A 24,004-nucleotide genomic window follows, 5' to 3' on the forward strand; every position below is an offset into this window, starting at 1 on the left:
TTGGTCTTCAGACCTTTCTGAGCACACGAGTGGTTTGGCTAGCTGAATGGGGTTTATCTGTCTTCAGGGAGTTATGGAGAAGAGGGGGAGGCCATTCCACTGGTTGGGGTTTACCTGATTTCCGTGAACCCTGGAGAAGAGGGGGAGGCCATTCCACTGGTTGGGGTTTACCTGATTTCCGTGAACCCTGGAGAAGATGGGAGGCCATTCCACCGGTTGGGGTTTACCTGACTTCCGCGAACCCTGGAGAAAAGGAGGGGGTAGATGACAGCCCCAATTGAGGCCCCGTAACCCCTTTGAGCCATGGCGGAAAGGCGGCGGGGTCATGTAATGGGAAATGAGGGATTTGTTCCCTCACTCCCCTTCCAATGAGCCAAGAAGCAGGCCATATGGGGATGTAAGAAATTTTGATTGGAAATTGTATCGAAAGTGATTGCAAATTGAGAGATGACAGAAGGCATCAGAGTGGCACAGGTGGATTTGGGTGATTATTAAAAAAAGTGGTGGAGACATTACAGGTAGAGCGTTAAACACACCTGAAACAAGTGGATGACAAAGAGTGGCTTGTTTGAGGAAAGATTGAAATACCTGGTTGGAACCATGCGGAGGTTCCATGGGACTGGTGAAGAGATTTTGATGTTTCGTTTAAATGGTTGGAAATAAATGATTAGGGCAGGATGGAGGACGCCAATGGACGACGGACGTAGTGACAAATTTATTGGGGTTTGATGAAAAAGTGTACCAGTTAAATTTGATGACCAAGTGGGATCCGAGGGACTGGTGTGTTTTTGTTTTCACATAAACGTGAAAGGTGTTGGATGGTGTTGTGGACTGGGTGTGCGGCACTGTGGAATGAATGACTAAAGTGTTTGGGTGAATGGCGTGATTGTGCAGATGAGGAGAGTGAGTGCGAACAACGTACCCTGTCGGTAGGAGTCTCTTAACCAGGTTGGTGTAGGTTAGGGGGACTTAGAGGATTTGACATGGATTCTGGTTGCTGTTCCATTGTGCAGGCTAAGGTATGGGTCTGGCAAGTGTCTGCAAAAAGAAGTCCTGGCAAGGGTCTGCAATCTCTGATTGCTCTTTTTCTTGTTTCATTTTGAAGAGAGCAAATATTAATGAGTCAGTCATTGACCTTTCAGATGTGGAAATTGATAATCTTAATTTATCTCGCATCTATTCAGCTGTAACAAATTCTGGAGCAAGTAAAAAAAAATGTGATGATTTAGCAAGGCAACTGATCTGATTCTGCCAAACTTCTTCTCTGACCTATTTTGTTGAAAATATGTATGTCTCATGTGTATTATGCTTGCATAATCTTGTTAAAAATAAACAAGAAAAGCAAAATGATTGCTTGCAAGCCATTTGTAGCAAACCATGACATTCCAAGTATGAATTTGGCACATCAACAATTTATTACAAACATTTTTTGCAAAAGTACATTCCTAAAAAAAATTAAAAAAAATAAAAAATTCAAGTCCACTTCAAATTTTATTGTCATCGTTATTAGAAGATTTCATATTGTGAAATCTCTCAAATTGTTCCTTCTCTTTTATTTATATTATTACAAACACTTTTGGAAAATCACACTCCAAAGTATATCGGAGGAAAAGACCAGGTTAGGACAAGTGTGGGCCCATAGAGGAAGAGCACCAGGAGAGTGGATAGTGATGAAAGTGAGATGGCAGGCTTATTAAACAAGTATTTTGCTTTCACTTTTACACAAGAACAGTCAGGAGAATTGCCAATAGCTCTGAGTATCAAGGAGATGAGGAAGGGCTTTTACAGAAGATCCAGGTTGGAGTGGAGGAAGTAAAGGAACAGCTCGGTAATCGAAGAGTGGAAAAGGCTCTGGGGCCAGATAATATGCAAACGACAGTATTGATGTAGGTGGCTGAGCAGGTAAGTGAGATGTTAACGGATATTTTCAATAGTTCACTGGAGTCAGAACATGCACTGGAGGATTGGAGAGAAGCAAATGTAACACCATTATTTAATTAAGAAAGGATCCAGAGAAGAAATTGGGAACTATAGACTTGTTTGTTTGACTTCAGTTGTGGGGAAGGTGTTGGAGACATTAATTAAGGACCAGATGAGGAACCATTTAAATAAATACAAACTAATTAAAAGTCATCAGCATGGGTTTACCAAAGGTAGTTCTTGTCTCAAATCCTTTAGAGTTCTCTGAAGCAGTTTCTGATTGTGTGGATGAGGGAAAGGCAGTGACCAAAATACAGGGTGTGTCAATAAAAGGTTAACCACTTCAAAACTTTATTAACCAAAACATTGAGTAATAAAACAAAAAAAATGACTCGGAAAATGAAAACCAAATCATGGACAAATGAAACTCATTATGCATTAATGCGCTTTTCATTGAGGTGTTCAATGTGAGCACCCCATGCACACAATATGCAATCGCATGAATTGTGGTGTAGTTTTCAATGATGTTTCTGCAAGTTTTAATGGTTACTGTCTACACATAAGCCTCAACTGCTGCCTTCAGATCCGGGGTGTTCCTTGTGGACGTTATCCTTACAAACTCTCCAGAGGAAAAAAATCCAGCGGATTGAAGTCGGGGCTGTATGGAGACCATTCATTTTCCACACACAAACTGAGAACTCGTCCGAATTTTTGATGCAGAAAGGCAATTGTTTCATTGGCTGTATGTGGGGTAGCACAGTCTTGCATGAACCACTAGCCAGAGGGCTGCAGTGCTCATCGATTGCTTCAAGTCTTCGTAAAATGCGTTGACAATCAACCGGTATCGTTCTTGATTGATGGTGCCTCCATCTTTTGCTGCAACATCTCGCACACAGTGACTCGTGCTGTTTTATCCCCATCGTTCAATTTATGTGCTGTTGTGATGTGGTTCGGAAAGAGGTTTAAATCTTGTTTCATTATTCTTCTGATACTGCTGGGAGTGAGACCCAATTCAGCTGATCTTTGTCGATGCGATTTCTTCGGACTTTGCATGACTGACTCACGAACTCGTTCCATGTTTCCTTCACACCGTACACTTCTTGGACGACCAGACCTTCCCTTGTTAATGTTGAGAATCGTCCCTTCACATTTGAACTTTTTCGCAAGTTTCCAAATGGCTGGCTTGCTTGGCTTGTTTCTGGGATGCACTCCATATTCAGTGCAGAACCTCGTCTGGACGGAAGCAATTGATTTGGTCTCAAAATACCACTTGACAATGTTTACTCTTTGCTCCGTAGAAAACGTCATTTTTTTCTGTGGAATACTTTATGTTTCAATGACTTCTCCAAAGATCATTGATCACTCCTGCAAAACAAAACGAAAAAAATGAAGGTCAGGACTAAAAGTACAAAGGTCATTTGAAGCGGTTAACCTTTTATTGACACACCTGTATGTTTCGACTTTAAGAAGGCATTTGATGAGGTATCGGAGGTTGTTAGCCAAAGTTGAGGCCTTGTGGAGTGGCTGGTTAGGTCGCAAATTGGATTGCAAACTGGCTAAGTGGGAGGAAGCAAAGAGTGGCTGTGAAGGGGAGGATGTAAGTAGTGGGGTACCTCAGGGATCAGTACTCAGACCATTACTATTCATTATTTACATCAACGATTTGGATAATGGGGTAAAGAGTAAGCTTTCCAAATTTGCAGATGAACCAAAGCTTGGAGATGAGGTGGATAGCAGAGGGGGTGGTGATCAGATTCAGGAAAGTATTGATACTTGTGTAGATTGGGCAAAATATTGGCAGATGGAATTTAACCTGAGCAAGTGTAAGGTGTTGGGGATGGGAAAGAACAATGAAAATAGAGACTACAGGATGCAAGGGGTAATTTTGGAGCGTGTCACACAGGAGAAGGATCTGGGGGTGGTAATAGATATGGGAGGTAAGCAGGCAACGCAGTGCCAGGCAGCTGCAGCTAAGCAAATCGGGTTTTAGGTTGTATTCGGAGGGGGATCATTTATAAATCAAAACAGGTGGTTTTAACATTGTAAAGGAATTTAGTGAGGGCCACATCTCAAATATTGTGTGCAGTTTTGGTCACCACAATTTAGGAAGGACATAGCTGCCATGGAGAGGGTAGTTAATTCATGGAATGGCCTCCCTGGAAAGGAAGTGGCAGCATAAACAGTAGATAAGTTTAAATTGGAATTGCATAGGTACCTGGAAGTTATGGAGACAAAGGGGTATGGTGATGTTGGCAGGACTTTTAGCTAGGTTGACCATTGATGGGTGGTTGACTGATTGTGTGCATCTGTGCAGTGTTGGCTGTGGGGGTCTCTCCAAGGGGTGGTGTGTGCTTGATATTGTGTATTTCTCACCTGAGGACTGCCTTTGTGCACCCACCCTTCTCCCCTCCCCCAAAAACAAATACAAATATCCCCCACCATAGTAAATGAGGATTAACAAACTTATATTCCATAAGCGTGTGCAATATGTATGTGAAGTTCCCCTTGATCTGACCAGCCGTTCTGGAGAAGAAGATGTTTGACCATGTGACCTATCAATTAAAAATTAACAAACTTCTGAAATGATGTGTTGGGGAAAGTGTACGAGGTGTGTTCAAAAAGTATCCAACCTTAATTTTTGGTGCGTGAACAAATGAAGCTAGGGAGGCGTGGTTTGGTGCACGTATGTAGGTGATCCTAATCCGTATGTGTGAATATTTTCCCGCCTGCAGAAGCTGTCAGTCGCCGACAGACCGCCGATGAGTGAGGAAGTGTAAGTGAGCGCCGTCGGATTTTCCTTTTTGACAAAATGACGGAAAAACTTGAACAATGCTACTGAATCAAATTTTGTGTAAAGCTTGGCGATTCCCAAGTGGAAACGATCCGCAAGATTCAACAGGCCTTCGGGAACGAAGCAATGGGCACCACACAGATAAAAGAGTGGTACAACCGCTTCAAAGATGGTCGCACATCAGTGGAAAGTGAAGCACGTTCTGGTTCGCCCTCAACATCCCGAAATGAGATCGTCATTGACCAAGTGAGGACCCTGCTGATGCAGGATCGTCGAATCGCAATCAGAGAACTTGCAGACGAGGCGGGCGTCAGCATTGGATCCGTTCATTCCATTGTGACTGAGGATTTTAGTTAGAGAGCCCAGTGACATTTAATTAAAGTATTGAGCACGAAAGGTTTCAAGGTGTCATTTGATGGCCCATGGCATGAAAAACTAAATAAACCGTTTCTTGAGTTCGGCCACCGTGGCCTTCAAAGGTTCTAGGTCCCTGAAAAAGGCCCCTTTTCTACTATTAATCAAACTATCGAGCACGAGAAAAACGAAAATTGAAATCATCGATTTATTGAACTGAAATCATGAAATGACAACTCGAGAATGAAAATACACAGGCTTGGCTGAACAAGAAGGCCCCAAAAAGGGCCGGCAGTTTGTTTTGATAAAATTTTTAAGCACGAACTCCAAAGAGGTCTTAGAATACTCCTATAATGTCCAAATCATCAAAAACGCTGCTCAAAAAAAAAATTACCTTGGCCCGTCAAGACAAGAAGGGTCCAAATTAGAGGAGGTGCTGAAAAAGGGCCCAAATCGGACACTTGAAAAGAACAAGCGTATGCTGTCATAAAGCAGTGTCATCGCTATCATCAATGTCATCTAAGTCGTCCTCATCTTCTAACAAAGCACTTTCATCTATCTGTTCGTTTTCATCATCACCATCACTATTTTCATCGTCTTCCTTCTGCTTTTCGGGAATAACATCGTCTGGAAGTTGGTCGCCTTCAAACCACACAAAACGATAAGTGCCGTCAATCAACTCCCAACCCTTACTAGTTATTTTGGTCACACTGTTGAGGTGAGCATCTTGCCAGTATTTCGCCACAAACGCAGTTATTTCAAATTTGCTGTCTCACCTCTGCCTCACAAGGTGGTAAGCTCCTCGCGTCAACACCTTTCATTTTTGCGAATGGTTTGGCAGGATCCTTAGGAGCGTACGCTATTTCAAATACACGGTGTCTGTATTTGTTCAGCGGCAAGGGCTTTTTGGCACCGTACAACAAACACGTGAAGTCTTCAATGGCTTGCACCACGGTCTCATTGGGCGCTTCTCCATCTAGTTCTGCGAAGACTTTCTGGTACCGTTGATCTTTCTCCAGAATTGCGAGCGGGCGCTTTTTCCCCTTTCGTGAGAAGGCTGGAGTGTAATCGCACCCTGTGAATGAATGGAACGCAGGGAGCACGGCGCATAACAAGGGTCCACATCCTCTGCGATCTGGGATACGTTCACATATCTTCTGTCACCTCGACCTGACGTGCCAACTTCCATCCATACACCAAGGGTCGTTTCGTGAACGTGATGGAGGAGTATGACGAGGATATCAGTGTCCGATGCCCTGATCACCACGTTATCGTTATCGGACAGTCGCGACTCGTTGATGTGCATAAGGTGTTGGCAGATTCTTGTGTCTCCTTCAGGATGATTGCTGCATAGTTCTCCAAATATAGACTTATGGATCTGTCCGCCCTCCACAGCGAAGCGTGCGCAGACATCGTCAACTCCAATATAAACTTCCTTGTCACGGAGCGCATGGGCATGACGTTGGTCTCCCCAATCTTTTAGAAGGAATCACGGTCGCTAGCTTTGGAATGACGTAGATTTCAGAGCCTTATTCAAACCCTGAGGGCAGATTTGATCTGGGCCAGTGATCGTGTAGCGTAGATCTTCAGCACCGCGTCTTTCCCGTTCACAGTCTTTAATCCAAGGTTGTTCATAGGTGTCGAAGACGGTATCAACCCTCGTGGATTGGTATGCAACAACAACGTGAAGAATTGATTGCGATAACCCTCCATAAGTTGGTGGGAGCGATGGTGGGAGGAGTCTGTGCTGGTAGTTACCGTCAATAACGTGCACATCAAGAGCTGGTGGACTTCCATGCTGTGATACTTTTTGTTCAAGAACAGAGAAAAGGGCGCTCTTTTCTGTGTGCATTGTTGTTCTGTCCGTTTTGCACATTGTGAGAGGTACTGGCGTCAGAGGGTGAGAAAGCAGGTACTCCAGAGTCTAGATCAACTTTCTTTTGTGACGCGACAATGGCTATTCTGCCGAATATGTCTCTGGTACACCGAAGCTGTCTGGCGATGGGATTTTGCGCCCTTGGGTTCTTCGCTCCCCGATTTGAAAATGTCTTGAGTTGGTTTCTCTTGATTGGCTTCTCAAATCTGTCAGCATCTTCAGTGCATTCTTGGATGAATGAAATGTGTCGCTTGCGACCTTCATTAGCGATATTTATAAGTGACTCGGTGATTTCAGAGGTCGCGCTTTTTCCTGTACTGATGTTGATCAGATCAAGAGTATCGAGTTTGAATGGGTATGCCGATGTCTGGATACTCTTCATCAGTTTCTGTAGATCGGTATTATCTTGCCATATGCGGCTTGCAGACAATTCCGCCTGTGCATCATTTGTTCGTAGCATCCCGACCATATTGAATAAAACGCCGATGAGCGCAGCTCGAGTCCCTTTCGTGACGCTCCACTGGAGGCGCCTGCTGTAACTGTTGGTTGATACCGTAAATCCCGTCTGCCTTGAAGATGCATCACAATTGACCGTCTGCTCAAGGGTCAGGTCAATGGGCAGTCGGCTGAACTGGTTCTCTTCTCTGTGACACAAAAACAGCCCTTGCCGTAGCTTCTCCATCAGTCCAGGGTGTGTAAACTCGATATTCAGTAAATCAAGCTGATATTTCGTCATCCATCTTGAGTAATGGTGGCGGTTTGTGGCAAAGAATATGTTAGTCACCTGTGTAATCACCCAGATGAACAGATCAACATCATTCGTGTGGACAGCTCTGTCCATGATCAGAAACAAATCCAGGTCGCCAACGTACTGCAACCAAAACTGCGCTGTTTTGCCCAACTCGCCATCTGGTGTGCTCTGCACCAACTTCCCGTCCTCATCTCGTACTGCATTAATGACCCGAGATTCAGCCATGGTGTCCATTGACTGGGCGTTGGTCATATCCATGGAATGAATCAGAGCAACCAATTCGTCGAAGTTCTCGTATGTGGTCAGAAATTCTCTGACGTGAGAAATGCGCAAGGTTTAGGCAAACATTGCGTGCAGACATTTGCAGCGGTTGTAGTTGGTGCATTCGATGAAGCAATGTACTGAGCCAGATGCAAGGACGTCTGCATCAACCAGAAGCTGTGGTCCTCCAGATTCACTGATTAGCTTTCCCATTGCTCTGAATAGACATATTGAGATATGGAAAACACCGAACAGGATGAATACATCATCAAATGTTGGACTTTCAGTGGATTGGATTTTCAAAGCATTCATTGCCACATCCAAGTCGTAAGTCAGGACTCCATACCTCTGCCCGAGCTCGGCAGCGCATGCCTGTGTCACTTTGAGGGTCTGGACAACGACATCTTTGCTCGTAGGCGGCTCCGGAATGTTTTTCATGTTGAGGACACGTTGTTTAGGGAGGTGGTCAACATAGAAACGACCCATGAAGCCGGTCCACATTGGAATATTTTCCATCTCGAGAGCATGTGTAGCCATCCAGATAAAGTCCAACTTTCTAACGTTTTAAGACTTATCAGCTCGACTAAATACACCCATGTTTTCGTACGTGAAGCGGTCCATGCGGGGTTTCTTCTGGTATGGCTCCAGTGCTGCACTTTGGTCATTTACTTTTCGTCTTGGCCGCCGTTTGTGGGATGACACAGTGGGCATCGGCTCCTCTGGAAACACTTCTTCAAGGGGTACTCCTATCCAGGTGGGAATGGTTTGATAAAGGATACCCATGGTATCGTGCAATGTGTTTGCTCCAGAAAGGGTATGTATGACCTTGTCATAATTGTCAAACGCCAGACCCGCCAGTTCATCCACCTCAGCACCATCCGGGCAATTGAGCTTCCTGTCGAGAATGGAATACGCTAATTCAGTCTCCAGCTTCTCGATTGCCGTGTAGTTGATACAGTATCCGAGCCGATTCAAGATGGTCAATACACGGCAACTTCCGATGTGTGACTTCAGCGCCATGGCGATCAGAATATGCTTGACGGGTTTCATGGTGGCCCCTGATACAATAAAGAGCACATCTTGACTGGCGGCATTAGCTCAGCGTTTAACAGATTCTGAATGCTTTTTGACATTGGGACCACCAAATAAGACCCTGTAAAATGTCTCGACCAATTCAGGTGGATTACCTTCACCATTTTTCAGTGAGTCAATTGTGAGCGGATCGGTGAGAGGCTCTTTCTTCACTGACTTCAGAGCCTTCCGCATCACTAAAGCGGCTTCGTTACCTGTCCTTCGGGTGATGACTTGAAATCGTAAACTGTTTCCACTGACGAATAATCAATGGTCGCGCTATGGACTATCACACCATATTTTTTGCTGGCTGATGAATTCATTATCAGTTGGCCTGCAAATCTCTTCTTCAGTACTTCGCCAAATTTACTGATTTGCGGTGACGTGATTTGGCAACTCGAATTCTTTACACAGATCCAGATATCGATCGAAAATTGATTTCAGATGTTCCGGTCATTTCCTTTTGATTACGTGTTTTTCGACGTATGCATATATTCGTTCCAAGACATCCTTCGAGACTTTCTTTTCAGTAGGTATATCCTTCTTCATTGCGCTCACTCTGTCAGTGGCTTTAATTTTCTCGGATCGGCATGAATGATGTACTTTGGCTTCTTTCGCAATCAGATCCACCCCTGATATCTTCACCAATATATTTTGCAGCTTGAAAATTGTTGATATATCTCATATCTTCTTCTCGGCCTGTTTTGTCCCAATCCTACCCGGTTTCTCTTTACATACCATTTGGTCGGCATTTGATGTTCTTATTACAAAACAGACATTCGTCACCAAAAATACCAGCAGTGGACGTTGATGATGTTGGAGAAGTGACACGACGTAACTATGTTGCGTTCGTCACTGACGTTTTGGTTGGTAATGGCAACAGGTATTTTTGATGATACAGCGGTGAAGTTTTTGGAACACTTGCTGTGATACCCGTCGGTATCTAACGGGAATTCTGGAAAACGTTCGACCACGCAACGATATTTGGATAAACTGAAGTTTTTCAGCAAGCGTCTGGAATTGGCTGAACTTCTTATCACCTTCAATTTGTCGGGCGTCAATTCTAGGATATTACTGCAGGATCCTGCAGGACACACAGGAATAATGCAGTGTATCGGCGGGGTCGCCTCAGATGCTCCTCCTGGAAGACATATGTGGGACACTGTAAATCCTAGGGCAGGAAGTTGTGAAACGATCGCTACAAAGGTGCATATCCATTGGGCTTGTCTGAAATATGAATAAATGACCGTTTTTACAGCCATTTTTCCCTGCTGTGCAGGGGTTTGGCTTTTTCTTGAGGCAATGTTTTATGGCCGGATGCCCTTCCTGACGCCAACCTTGGTCGCCTCTTACGACACACAGGGATATGGTACACCTATTCTAACCGGGGCATACACCGGGACCAGTACACTGGCACTCATTTCGCCGACCTCGGAAGGATGACAGGCTGAGTCAACCCCCTGGTGTTAATTCAGCAGCCAATGGGGCTTGAACTCAGGACCCTGGGATCCCAAGCCACCATCCTAACCACTAAGCCAACACCAGGCTTCTGTCTGAAATATGAATATGAACTTAAAAACAAAACAATCAGACTGGAATTAAATTTATCTGTTCTTTGGAATGGTGTGGTATACCGGCTTACCTGATTGCGGAGTTACTACAATGGATCCTTCATTGTCTTTTTTCCCCTTCTGTTTCCACTGAGCTCATTTCTGGCACCAGGTCTGTGAACGGCAGGTCACTGTCTCGAAGATGTTGTGCATTCCTGTCGCATTCTGTGATGAAGATTCTGGCTGATCATTGTGGTCGTCATTATTGAACTCCGAGTAACTGGGATCCATTTGTTGTTCTGAATCCATGTTCGAGTGTCCAAACACAGCACTACTCGTACGAAAATCGAATCCAATTCCTCCCCTTCACGAGACTTACGCAGCGCTACACAGCACTACGAATATATTCTCAGTGTTGCGATGCACAGTTGGAGCTAAAAGAGAAACTGTCTACTCTCAGGAATGAGAACTTTGGAAATACCACAAAAAATACCAAACTGCTGTTCTGAAAACGTTTAGGTTAGTTTTGTTTTCTTATTTCCAATTGGGTGCCCTTTTGGGCCCTTCTTGGGCCCTTCTTGTTGAACCAAGCCTGTGTATTTTATTTGAGTTGTCATTTTAAGATTGCAGTACATACCCGATTCAGTCATTGAGCCCGTGTGCGTTCTTTTCAAGTGTCCGATTTGGGCCCTTTTTCAGCACCTCCTCGAATTTGGACCCTTCTTGTCTCGACGGGCCAAGGTAATTTTTTTCTTGAGCAGTGTTTTTGATGATTTGGACATTATATGAGTATTCTAAGACCACTTTAGAGTTCGTGCTTAAAAGTTTTATCAAAAGAAACTGGGGGCCCTTTTTGGGGCCTTCTTGTTCAGCCAAGCCTGCGTATTTTCATTATTGAGTTGTCATTTCATGATTCCAGTTCAATAAATCGATGATTTCAATTTTCGTTTTTCTCGTGCTCGATAGTTTGATTAAAAGTAGAAAAGGGGCCTTTTCAGGGACCTAAAACCTTTGAAGGCCATGGTGGCCGAACTCAAGAAACGGTTTATTTAGTTTTTCATGCCATGGGCCATCAAATGACACCTTGAAACCTTTCGTGCTCAATACAATAAATTAAACGTCACTGGGCTCTCACACTATTTGGGCTTAAGGAGAATCTCAGCGAAGTTCGTGCCAAAGCTGCTAACGATCGAGCAGAAGCAACTCCGTTTGGAGATTGCACAGGACATGCTGGAGACTGTGAACAGCAATCCCAACTTCTTCAACACAGTGATCACTGGCAATGAGACCACAGTGATCCGTCATTTTGTCAAAAACGAAAATCCGACGGCACTCACTTACACTTCCTCACTCATCGGTGGTCTGTCGGCGACTGACAGCTTCTGCAGGCGGGAAAATATTCACGCATACGGATTAGGATCGCTTACATACGTGCACCAAACCACGCCTCCCAAGCTTCATTTGTTTACACACGAAAAATTAAGGTTGGATACTTTTTGAACACACCTCGTATGTGAAATTTTGCCTCAATCTGTCCAGCCGTTCTGGAGAAGATTTTAAAAATTTATTAATTTTCAATCCAAGATGGCTGACAAACCATGTGACCAATGACATCATAAATTTAGATTCTGCCTCCAATCCTCCAGTGGAATACGTGTGTGAAGTTTCGTGTTAATCGGATGAGGTGTTTTTCTATTCAAGATGGCTGCCAAACCATGTGACTTGTGATGACATAATTTTTACTATGGATGCAGACATGATGGAAGATGATGGTTGCAAATTTTCGCTTCGTTAGGTTATGTGATTCCAGAGAAAACATTATTTAATATTTTTCTTGAATCCAACAAGGCTGCCAAACCATGTGACCTATCAATAAGAAAATATCAAAAGGCACCAGTTCACCACTTGCTTGGTATGTGTACCAAATTTCGTAAATATATCTTGAGGGGATTTGGAGTTAAGCTCCGGAAACGAAATGTGACGGACGGAACCCATTTAAATATCCCCCGCCAACTTCGTTGGTTGGCGGGAGATAATAAAAGAAAAAAGCCACAAACAAAATCACCACAAAGAACATTTTTAATTTTCTTCTTAACTTGGAGGCAGAATCTGCATCGAGATGAGCCTGCAATAACCTCCTCCTGCATCGAGATTCCTTGTGTATCTTTGTGAAATTAGGTCAGGTATGGGAGCATGCACCGGAGCAGCGTGTTGCTGAGTCCAATTTCTGCTAGTACTCCAAGGGCCTCCGTCTGGCCATCCCCCAGGCAGATGCCTGGCCCATCCTCACCTCCTTGAGATGCTGATCAACCTGCTGCAACCATGAGGCACGTGGTCGGCCCATTGGCCTCCTCCTCCCTCACTGAGAGAATCTGGTGAGCTGGATCATCGCCAGGAAAACGAGCCACATGTCCATACAACCGCAGCTGACGCTCACGGACACAAAGTCCAACCAGCGATAGCCAATGATTCTCTGAAGAGACCTTGTACCAAAGGAATTAAGTCGCAGTCTCAGTTCCCTAGTCGGATTTCAAGTCTCACATCCGTAGAGCAAGAGTGGAAGCACCAAGGACCTGAAGACTCGGACTTGCGTCCTCCCGCACAGGTACCGGCAGCGCCACACCCCATGATCCAGTGAATCCATGAATCCCCAGGCCCGACCCAGACGTCGACTAACCTCTGGCACTCAGCCAACCGAGACGTGAACATCACTGTCAAGAAAAGTGAATCTCTCTGTGACCTCAACATCCTGGCCACAAACGGGTACAGCCAAGATAGCAGCATCCAAAATATCAATGAAAGCCTCGATCTTAGTGTTGACCCAAGAAACCTGTAATCCCAGGGGCTCCGACTCCTCATTGAGCACCTCAAGGGCTCCCAAAAGGATATCCAGTGTCCGTAAAGATGATTGCATCATCTGCGAAATCAAGGTCAGAGATCTTGACATTCCCAAACGATGCATCACAGCTTGATCTCTCTGACATCCTCCCCAGAATTCAGTCCATACAAGCGCTGAAAAGTGTGGGGGCAAGTCCACACTCCTGACGAACTCCAGTAACAATGAGAATTGAGTCAGAGATGCGATCACCACATCTCACAGCACTCTCAGTACCAGAGTTAAGACATCAGATCAATCAATTTTGGTGGCACCCGACAAAGACAAAGAATCCTCCAGAGGGCATCCTGATTCACTGCATCGAACGCTTAACAGAGATCAACATAGGCTGCAAGCAGCCCCTGCCGAAACTCTCGTCTGTGTTCAGTGAGGACCTGAAGCGCAAAGATATGGTCAATCATTGACCTCTGGTGTAAAGCCTGACTGCTCTGGATGCTGGTGCTCAAGCAGATGGTGGTGAACCCCATCAAGAATTATCCAAGCAAAGACCTTGCCTGTCAATGAAAGCAGTGTCAACCCAAGGTAGTTGTTGCAGTCCTGGCGATCACCCTTCCCTTTCCAGAAAGGGACAACAAGGCCCCTCTTGCAGTCAGTTGGGATGATGCCTATGTTCCAGGCAGAGCACAGAACTGCATGCAACGACACGAGTGCAGCATTTCCACCAGCGTTGACAAGTTCAGTGTGGATGCCACAGATCCCAAGAGCTTTACCCCATTTCAACTGGTTCACCGCAGCCTGTTTCTCCACAAGCGAAGGTGGACCACAGTTGATGTGTGAATTCCCCTGTAAGAACGACGCAAGTCACTTGACCACAGGTGATGCTTGACCTCCTCACAGATTCCTCACACATAGGCCTCCTTGTCCACCCTTAGCACACATACCGTTTTACACCTCATCTCTGCCCCTCAGCCTGGCCCTGTGACTGGTCAGTGGTATCCAGTGTTCGAGAGAGAATTATTCTTTGCCCTATGGTGAGTTCCCGGACATCCACAGGCAACATCAAGGACGGTGGGCTTGAAGGCACTCCACAACTCTTCAGGATTCCCCAAAGCACCCAGGCCCCCCAAAATCCCCACTCAGCCTGTTCGGAAACTCTTTGTCCGCAGCCTGATGGAGTACGACTCTCCCCTCTGGGCTGGTGCTCCTGCCTCCCACCTTTCTCAGCTTCATGCTGTAGAAACCAAGGCATTTCGGATCATTGGCATCTCCCGCAATGAGGCTGAGTCTTTGGGCCTCTCACTCAATCACCGCCGGTTGGTCGGTGGTCTTTCTATCTTCTACCGTCTCCTCTCCAGCCTCGCCCCCTGCTCTCTCTCTCTCTCTCTGCGATTTGTCCCCACCACATTTCCGCAGGGCGCTCAATGTCCGCCAACAACCCCCTTCTGGTAAAACTACCAAAATCACGAATCACTGCTCACCTTCACTCTTTCATTCCTCTTTTTTTCCTGCCTTCGGAATAAACTCCCTCACTCTATTCATTCCCATTTTTCCCTCCAGGCTTTCAAAACAGCTGTTCACCACCACCTCTTATCTGGTGTCCGATTTTCCGATCCCCATCCAAAACCTTGATCTTTTCTACCCCCGATAATCCACCCAAGCCCACCTCCTTCAAATTCCCTGCTTTCCTTCCTGAAAATCCCTGTAATGTCCATCTTCTATTCCCCATGTTCCCCGTCCCATCCCTCTTCCTTCCACAGATCTCCTAATGTCTCTGTTCCCCACTGTTTTGTCCTTCCCACTCCCTCCCCTCTTTTCTCATGCCCCCCTTGATGTGCGTTGTGTGTTCGCTCTCATACGAGCCTCGACAAGGAATACAAAAAAAACTCCTCAGCTACCCTCTCATCCTTGAGCTTGCCAACATCCAGCCGAGGCTGGGATGGTACCATTCTCCCAGAATTAAGCTGCAATTTCAGAGTTGCTACAACAAGCCTGTGGTCGGTATTGAGGAACTGAGCACTCCGGTTGACCCTGCAGTTCTAGATCATCCTCCAGCGACCATCAACGAGCACATGGTCAATCTCCTTTGCCACACCGCCAGTATTGGAATGCCAAGTCCAGCGATGATCTTGTGGGCGCTGAAACCATGAACTAGCCGCTCTAAGTCCATGACTTCTTGCAAAGTCAAGGAACTTACTGCAATTCTGGTTCACAGTTCCAGACCCATGGGGGCCAACACTTGTCTCAAACCACCCCTATCAGTTCCAGTTGGTGCATTGAAATCCCCAAAGACGAGAAGAGTATCTCGCCTGGGGCACTGATCAACCACAGACTCGAGCGTGGCAAAGAATGCGTCCTTCACGGTGAGATCACTCGCCTCAGTCGGAGCATAAACAGAGACCAGGGAAATGACAACCAAGGAGTGACGAATCAATAGTCTCATGACACGCTCATTGACCGGTGTAACCTCAATTATCATTGGGTTCAGCTTATTGAACACAGCTACAGCAACTCCCTGTACATGGTATCCATCAGAGCAACCAGACCAATATTAGGTGTCACCAACCACCATGATATCATCGCACTCTGGTCTCCAAACCTCAGAGAATGCTGCAATACCGATGTCCAAACGCTTGAGCTTAGATGATGAGACAAGTGATCATCCTCTCTTAGGGATAGGACATTCCAGGCACCCACCCGAAGGGATCACCTCAGGTTAACCCAAGGAGTCCACCGTCTCGTGGATGACACCTCAGCACCACCCCGATACACACTACCGCAATCTGACCCGGGAAGGTTACCCCCTGGTTTTCCTCCTTTCGTCAAAGAGTGGAGGTTCCGAAGGCTTTGCCCCAATCACGTCATCCGGTGAGCTGCCTTGCGGTAGACAGCTGCACAGGAGGTACTCCCACGGAGTGGGTTTTCAGATTTCTTTTTGCTTTTCGTATGTTTTGCGGAGTGAAGTGTTTTACGGTACTGGAGTGCAAATCCTGCCACCAACCTCCAAATAAAAAGGTAACCTAACTGCAGGTGGATGTCCGCAGACATAGTTGGGCACTTGTGAAATGTCTGTCCATATCCTGTACTCATGCACAAGTGAAACATTTTCTACACATGTGCACTGTGCAGTACATGTTTCTCCAACTGTTAGTGGCTGCTAGTTGCATCATTTTATGGGGGCGTGGCTGTACCGCTGATACTCAGGTATGGGATTACCAGTGTACTGGTACTCATTTAGCTGACCTCAAGGATGACAGGCTGAGTCAACCCCACCTGGTGTTAATTCCATGACCAAAAGGGGTTCGAACTCAGGACCCTAAGATCCCAAGCTAGACACCTTAACCATTAAGCCAAAACCAGGCTTTTACTCCAACTAATGAAATCCATCACATGCACAAGCCTCCACCAGTCTCTTTTATTAAATAATGCCCACCAGCACAGTCTTGATTTAAGAGATAACTTATTTGGGGAACGTTAATAATGATCCATACATAATTTGGTCATGCATTTGGGGAACATCTCGCATCCTGGTCAGTGTAGATTGTACAGAGCAACGCATCTTTTGTTATATTCGAGCAAAAAAGTTGGGAGGAGGGTATTTTCATGTTATCCAATCAAAGGCACGATGATGCCGCTGCAGTCCCAAGCATCCAGTGACACGAGGTCATTGAAGTAGATCTACCTCAAGTCTGTATTGGAGAGGAGGGTATGGCCAAGTGTAAGTTTATCTTTAAAGTTGAGTTTGTATTTTACTCATTACAACATGCACTACATTGCCAAAAGTATGTGGACACCTGCTCGTCCAACATCTCATTACCAAATCACTGGCATTAGTATGGAGTTGGTCCCCCCTTTTCTGCTATAACAACGTCAACTCTTCTGGGAAGGCTTTCCACGATATGTTGGAACATTGCTGCGGGGATTTGTTTCCATTTAGCCACAAGAGCGTGTTAGATTTGGCACTGACGTTGGGTGATTAGGCCTGGCTCGCAGTCGGCGTTTCAAGTCATCCCAAAGGTGTTCGATGGGGTTGAGGTCCAGACTCGGTGCAGGCCAGTCAAGTTTTTCCACACCGATCTTAACAAACCATTTCTGCATAGACCTCACTTTGTGCACGGGGGCATTGTCATGCTGAAACAGGAAAGGGCCTTCCCCAAATTGTTGCCACAAATTTGGAAACACAGAATCGTCTAGAATGTCATTGTATGCTGTGGCATAAAGATTTCCCTTCACGAGAACTAAGGGCCCGAACCCGGACCATGAAAAACAGCCCCAGACCATTATTCCTCCTCCACCAAACTTTACAGTTGGCAACATGCATTCAGGCAGGTCACGTTGTCCTGGCATCCGCCAAACCCAGATTCATCCTTCAGACCGCCAGATGGTGAAGTATGATTCATCACTCTAAAGAACGTGTTTCCACTGCTCCAGAGTCAAATGGCGGTGAGCTTTACACCACGACAGCCGATACTTGGCATTACGCGTGGTGATTTTAGGCTTGTGTGCGGCTGTTTGTGCTGACATTGCTTCCAGTCGGTTTGGAACTCGGTGGTGAGTGCTGCAACTGACGACAGACGATTGTTACGTGCCTCAGCACTCAGTTGTCCAATTATGTGAGCTTGTGTGACCAACCACTGTAACGGCTGAGCTGTTGTTGCTCCGAGACGTTTCCACTTCACAATAACAGCACTTACAGTTGAACGGGGCAGCTCTAGCAAGGCAGAAATTTAATGAACTGATTTGTTGGAAAGGTGGCATCCTATGACTGTGCCACATTGAAAGCCACTGAGCTCTTCAGTACGGCCCATTCTACTGCCAATGTTCGTCGATGGAGATTGCATCGCTGTGTGCTTGATTTTATACACCTGTCAGCAATGGGTGTCGCTGAAATAGCCGAATCCACTAATTAGAAGGGGTGTCCTCATACTTTTGGCCATGTCGGTGTTTGTATGTTCAGATGTTCTGAAATATATTCAGGAGTTACATGTAAAAATAAATAAATAAACTTCAATTTATGAGGAAAACATGATTGATTATTCAGTTATTCTGTTTTAATTTTGCATCAAGAGAGCACGTTAGAATGTGTACAGAATTCAAGGTTAAAATTACAAAATTTCCCCACCGGGGAAAGGGGACAGGTGTGGAACAACATTTGCTCAAGTTCCACAATATGGTAGCACACTATCTCCAGAGAATCGCCATGTTAACCGGTGCCGATCGGAGCGATCCATTTCGGCCATGGGCCAATCACCCAAAATGGACTTCTCATTACCATCTCGGGTGGCAAAGGTTGACTGTACTTTTTGGAAAGATCTTTGTCTGGGCCAACTTTTTGGGTATGATTGCCACTCCAAATCGGTAGCTTTATTGTAGTTTTTTGGGAAAATAGGCATTTTTGGGGTAAAATTGTGTTTTTTGAAATTTCAACTGTAGAAAAAATATCTGCAAGAAAACATATTTGAGACTTGGAATAAATAGCTATGTAAAGTACAACCATTTTGGTGTGCTTTGTGTTGGGTTTCAATCGCCGGTTACCATGGCAACAGCCATTTTAAGGTAAAAAAAAAAAACATGGTTTTTGATTGTGAAACTTTAAAAATTCATATCTCAGAAATGAAAAATGATTTTTGAACCATTTAAACGATAAACACATCCTGATGATGCAACTGGGCAGTTTTAAAATTCCATAGTACGAGGGTAGGTTTTAGATAAATATATCGTTTTAGGGTAAAAACATCACATTTTGAATTGCATTTCTCGGTAAATGGAGAGAAAACCCAGTTTTTTGAGCATTTTATAAAGTATCAAAAGCTGTTAGGGTTAGGGTTAGGGTTAGCTGTTAGGGTTAGGGTTAGCTGTTAGGGTTAGCCCGTTTTTTGGGATAAGAGGACTGTTTTTATTTTATCAACTTCACAGAGTATCCAAAGTCTACATGTATTTATATATCACTTTACATGTACTAGTATAGGTTGTATGAGTTACAGAGTTCAAATAGATTGGCGTTGCCATGGAAACGATCAATTTTGTGGGAAACACGTTTTTTTTTGACGGTAAAAGTTGAAATATTCATCGCCTGCAAGTGAAATAATATTTTTCAGAGATCTGAAGGCAAAAACCACCCCGATACACACAGAAAGTTGTTTATTTCAATGTATAGGGCAGGTTGTCAACAAACTATCTCGTTTTAGGGTGAAAGCATCAACTATTCAACAGCATTCCTCGATAGAATTGTCAAAGCAGAGATTTTGAGAAGTCTTTGGTTTTAAAGATTTTTCAATCGTACCATGTATCAAAAGTCCATTTTGGCTAACAATTTATATGAATTCTCTCTTATGGCAATCAATAAGTTGAACTCGACTGATGTTTCCATGGCAACGGTAATTTTGTGGAGAAAACATTGTGAAGTATATTTAAATATTAGTGTTTTTACATATTTTTTTTCTTTTCAGGTGACTGACTGACCATGGAAGAGTCATTGCCTCCCCCAAAGTGGCCACATACCGACTGTGTTATCCACTGCACTGATGACGACACTGATCTTGTGTCACCAATAGATTTCGGTTCATGGACAACTCTGTTAAAGGCTGCAGAAATTCGAGGTCATGGACAAACATTATCTGCTGCAAATGGTTTATCCGAAGGTGAGATTGCACCAGTGAAATATCATCGCAGGTGCCGTTCTATGTTTACCAACAAAAAGGACCTCAATAGACTAACACGTGAGAAAACAGACATACACGAGCAATCCAGCCGACATGGGACACCTAGGCAAGGGGCTGTCTCATCTCGCATGTACGAGGCAAAGTGCATATTTTGTGATAAAGTTGAAAAATATTTGAAAGGACAGCGTTCTAAGGAAACCCTTGTGCAGTGGACACAGATGTCAGACAAGCTGCTGTGCGAAAAATGGACAATAAGATTCTTAGCATAGTCAGTCGAGAGATTGTTGCAGCTGAAGCACATTACCATAGGTCCTGCTACGGGCAGTATACAAAGGCATCGACTACCCCACCGCAACCAGTGAGGCATCAGCAGAAACTCTCTATGAATCAGCTGAAACTACCGCTTACAAAGAGTTATTTGACTTCATCAGGAACGAAATATTTCCAAACCAAAGGTTCTGCACCTCACTGATTTGACATCCCGTTTAATTTCACTGACGAACTCGTACGGTTTCAACGAGATCAGCGACTCAAGTAAGACACATATGCGTCGAAAATTGGAGAATGAGTTTGGTGAGTCACTCGATTTCGTCCGAAACCACGATCGCAGAGTCTTGGTTTACCCTGACACCTTGACAAGGGACGAACTTGCCTGCAGCATCATCGAACTTAGAACGAAAGTTGAAACATTGCTGGTGACACAAAGTAATTTAATAGCTGGCAGAAAATGGGTGCAACGCTATTGTTATAACTGCTGAAGACACGGACATTCTGGTACTTTGCATTGGTTTCAGCAAAATCATCCGTTCACCCATGTGTCAGAAGCTTGGAACAAAAACTCGGCAAAAGTACATTGACATAACCAAGATTGCCAACGCCCTTGGTGAAGATGTCTGCAAGGCCTTAATTGGCTTGCGCGCCTTTAGGGGGTGCGATACGGTCAGTGCATTTGCAGGAAAGGGAAAACTGAACGCACTAAAACTTACCAAGAAGACCGTGGACTATCAGCAGTGCTTCAGTGAGCTTGGACGGTCATGGCAAATGTCCAATGAACTGTTTGCAAAGCTTGAAGCATTCACCTGCCATCTCTATGTTTCTAACAGAGCTATAGTTGAAGTCAACCAGTGTCGTTATCAGCGCTTCACATCAAAGAGGGGCAACATGATTTCAGCACAATTGCCACCATGCAGAGATTGCCTGTTCCAGCATGCAAAGCGGGCAAATTACCAAGCAGCCATATGGCGAAGATCCCTTGTATGCACTCTTGAAGTAATCCCACCAACAGATTGTGGATGGTCAACAGATGACAGCGGTGACCTTGAGATTCTCTGGATGACTGGTCCACCAGCTTCCTCAGCTGTTTTGGAGCTCATGAGCTGTAGCTGTGTACGCCACTGTGATGCAAAGGACTGTACGTGCATCCGAAACGGACTGAAATGCACTAAGATGTGTGACAACCAATATTAGGATGACGAAGCAGACATAGACGTAACCGTATATGCAGATGATGAAAGTGATGATGATGATGATGATGATGATGATGATGATAGCGATCAAGGAATGTAAATCTAAGACACTTACACAACAGCTGCCCTCAGGTTATTCTACCTATTGAACAAACAAATAGCCTAAGGGTGTCAGGGTGGGAGCTAGCGTTAAAATTGCTCGAAAATATTACATTTCTACCAAGTTATGGATTTTTAAACTTTCACCTTCAAAAAATGTGTTTTATCCCAAAATTGGTTGTTTCCATGGCAACGTCAATCTATATGAACTCGGTATCTCATCCAACCTTGTATGCTAATACATCTACAGTGATAAATGGACTTTTGATACTTCATAAAATGCTCAAAAAACTGGGTTTTCTCTCCATTTACCGAGAAATGCAATTCAAAATGTGATGTTTTTACCCTAAAACGATATATTTATCTTAAACCTACCCTCATACGATGGAATTTAAAAACTGCCCTGATGCATCGGGATGTGTTTATCGTTCAAATAGTTTAAAAAATCATTTTTCATTTCTGAGATATGAATTTTTAAAGTTTCACAATCAAAAACCATGTTTTTTTTTTTTTTACCCTAAAATGGTTGTTGCCATGGTAACCGGCCATTGAAACCCAACACAAAGATTGTACAACCACAATGGTTGTATTTTACATAGCTATTTATTCCAAGTCTCAAATATGTTGTTTTGTCGCAGATATTTTTTTCTACAGTTGAAATTTCAAAGAAACACTTTTACCCCAAAAATGCCTATTTTCCCAAAAAACCACAATAAAGCTTCCGATTTGGAGTGGCAATCATACCCAAAAAGTCGGCCCAGACAAAGATCTTTCCAAAAAGTACAGTCAACGTTTGCCACCCGAGGTGGTCATGATCACCCATCCGGCCCATGGCCTAATTGTATCGAGTTCCATTGCAATGCTCGCCGTCGAGTTTTGAATAAAGCAAAAGCCGCTTTTTAACAGACCCCCCCCCCCCCCCGATGATGCACTTCAGATATTTTGACGTTTATAAGAACTTGGAAACAAAATAAATATTCTTCTCGCAGGTAAAATACCTCACCTTGTTTCATCCGCCAAAAATATGATTGGCGGACACCGATTGGTGGAAGTGAAGCAGTCAAGCTTGTGTACCTCAATCCGATTGGCTGAAGTGAAGCGGAGTCAAGTTTGTGTACCTCAATGTTATTGGCTGAAGTGAGGTGGCGTCTGTGTACCTTAATCTGATTGGTCGAAGTGAAGCGAGGTCGCGTCTGTGTACGTCAATCTCATTGGCGGAAGTGAAGTGAGGTCGAGTCTGTGTACTTCAATCTGATTGGCTGAAGGGTTGGCGTCTGTATACCTTAATCTGATTGGTCGAAGTGAAGCGACGTCGAGTGTGTGTACCTCAATTTGATTGGCGGAGGTGGATCTGGATCGAGTCTGCGTATTTCAATCTGATTGGGCAAGATGAAGCGGGGTTGAGTGTGTGTAGTTCGCCCTTGTGTCACCATTGAACTATTTACAACTGAACTTCCTGCTTATTCGTTAATCTCTTCTTTGACTTTCTTCAGCAATATTTAGCGAACAATACAATGGCAGCTTCGCTCGTATCTCTGACCGCTCGCTGTGCTCGCTGGCGAGGGAGCCTTGCGTCGACTCGCCGTCGCCCGGGCGCAGCGCCGTCCCTCACAAAACGAGGTCCGTGTTCGTCCCGTCCTCCACCCGTCGGCCTTCATAGTCCGCACTCCGTGCTCGCCAATCAACGTCGACAGCTCGCCTCGTTGGCCGCTTCGGATCTCGGTTACTTACATCGAAGTTTGGTTCCCACAATGCACTTCCAGAAAAGCCTTCCACGGTACGTTTCACAATCCAGTCTCTCCTCCCTGTTACCTGTTTAGTGGTATTATTTTTTTTTGTAGTATTTTTTTTTTAGTAGTATTATTCTTTTTAGTAGTAGTGGTATTATTTTTTTTTTAGTAGTAGTATTATTATCAATTTTTTTAGTAGTAGTATTATTATCAATTTTTTTAGTAGTAGTATTTTTTTTCCTTGGTTTCCCTCCGACCAAGCTGCTATAAACTGTCATGTTGTCCGTCCCTCGGATCGACGTTAAACGAGGGTCCAGTGTGCTTTCATGAGTTGGTGGATGTTAAAGATTGAACAAATTCCAAATTCTTGGCTCCCGAACCGACGTCGAACGTCACACTTGGCCATGGGGTTCGTGAAAGACTCGGCACAAAACGTCCCAACCACACAACGAGGGAATTAATCACGTGCCCGTAAAATAAGTAAATAAGAAGAGGAGGAAGAAGATGATTTACCTGGTTTCTGGTCATGGGGCAGTTTTACAGGACGGTATCGGGAGGATTCAGGTCGTTGTCACACAATGGATGATATAAAGGTTTCACGAATCGGTTCAAATTGGCCGCTTGTTCCCTCCACCAGCAA

At 44.6% G+C, this 24,004-nt stretch overlaps 2 protein-coding genes across 5 annotated transcripts in view; one reads left to right on the top strand and one right to left on the bottom strand.

The window, feature by feature from the left end:
* LOC147031828 (carnitine O-palmitoyltransferase 2, mitochondrial-like) overlaps positions 1 to 24,004 on the top strand; it is a 71,416-nt gene that overhangs the window by 2,551 nt on the left and 44,861 nt on the right. The gene's annotated exons all lie outside the window — the stretch shown is intronic.
* LOC147031829 (uncharacterized) lies at positions 1,833 to 23,401 on the bottom strand. 4 transcript variants are annotated; one of them, XM_085868108.1, is made up of 4 exons: positions 22,638 to 23,400; positions 21,297 to 21,510; positions 3,368 to 17,096; positions 1,833 to 3,285 (listed from the first exon to the last, which is right to left on the bottom strand). In XM_085868108.1, exon 3 carries the CDS (start codon positions 7,948 to 7,950, stop codon positions 6,880 to 6,882), a length of 1,071 nt encoding a protein of 356 aa, XP_085724234.1. In that variant the 5' UTR covers positions 7,951 to 17,096; positions 21,297 to 21,510; positions 22,638 to 23,400; the 3' UTR covers positions 1,833 to 3,285; positions 3,368 to 6,879. The 4 variants fall into 4 exon arrangements, 2 of the variants coding, with proteins under 2 accessions (XP_085724234.1, XP_085724227.1); XR_015054630.1 differs by lacking the exon at positions 3,368 to 17,096 and having other exon boundaries at positions 22,638 to 23,394; XM_085868101.1 differs by lacking the exon at positions 21,297 to 21,510 and having other exon boundaries at positions 22,638 to 23,399.

Source organism: Eptatretus burgeri, chromosome 2 (assembly GCF_056783735.1).
Source record: "Eptatretus burgeri isolate ZD-2024b chromosome 2, Ebu_testis_v1, whole genome shotgun sequence".
NCBI lineage: Eukaryota > Metazoa > Chordata > Myxini > Myxiniformes > Myxinidae > Eptatretus > Eptatretus burgeri.

Excerpts from the sequence above, each read along its gene's own strand:
- LOC147031829 (XM_085868108.1), bottom strand. The coding sequence starts at position 7,950 with ATGGATATGACCAACGCCCAGTCAATGGACACCATGGCTGAATCTCGG.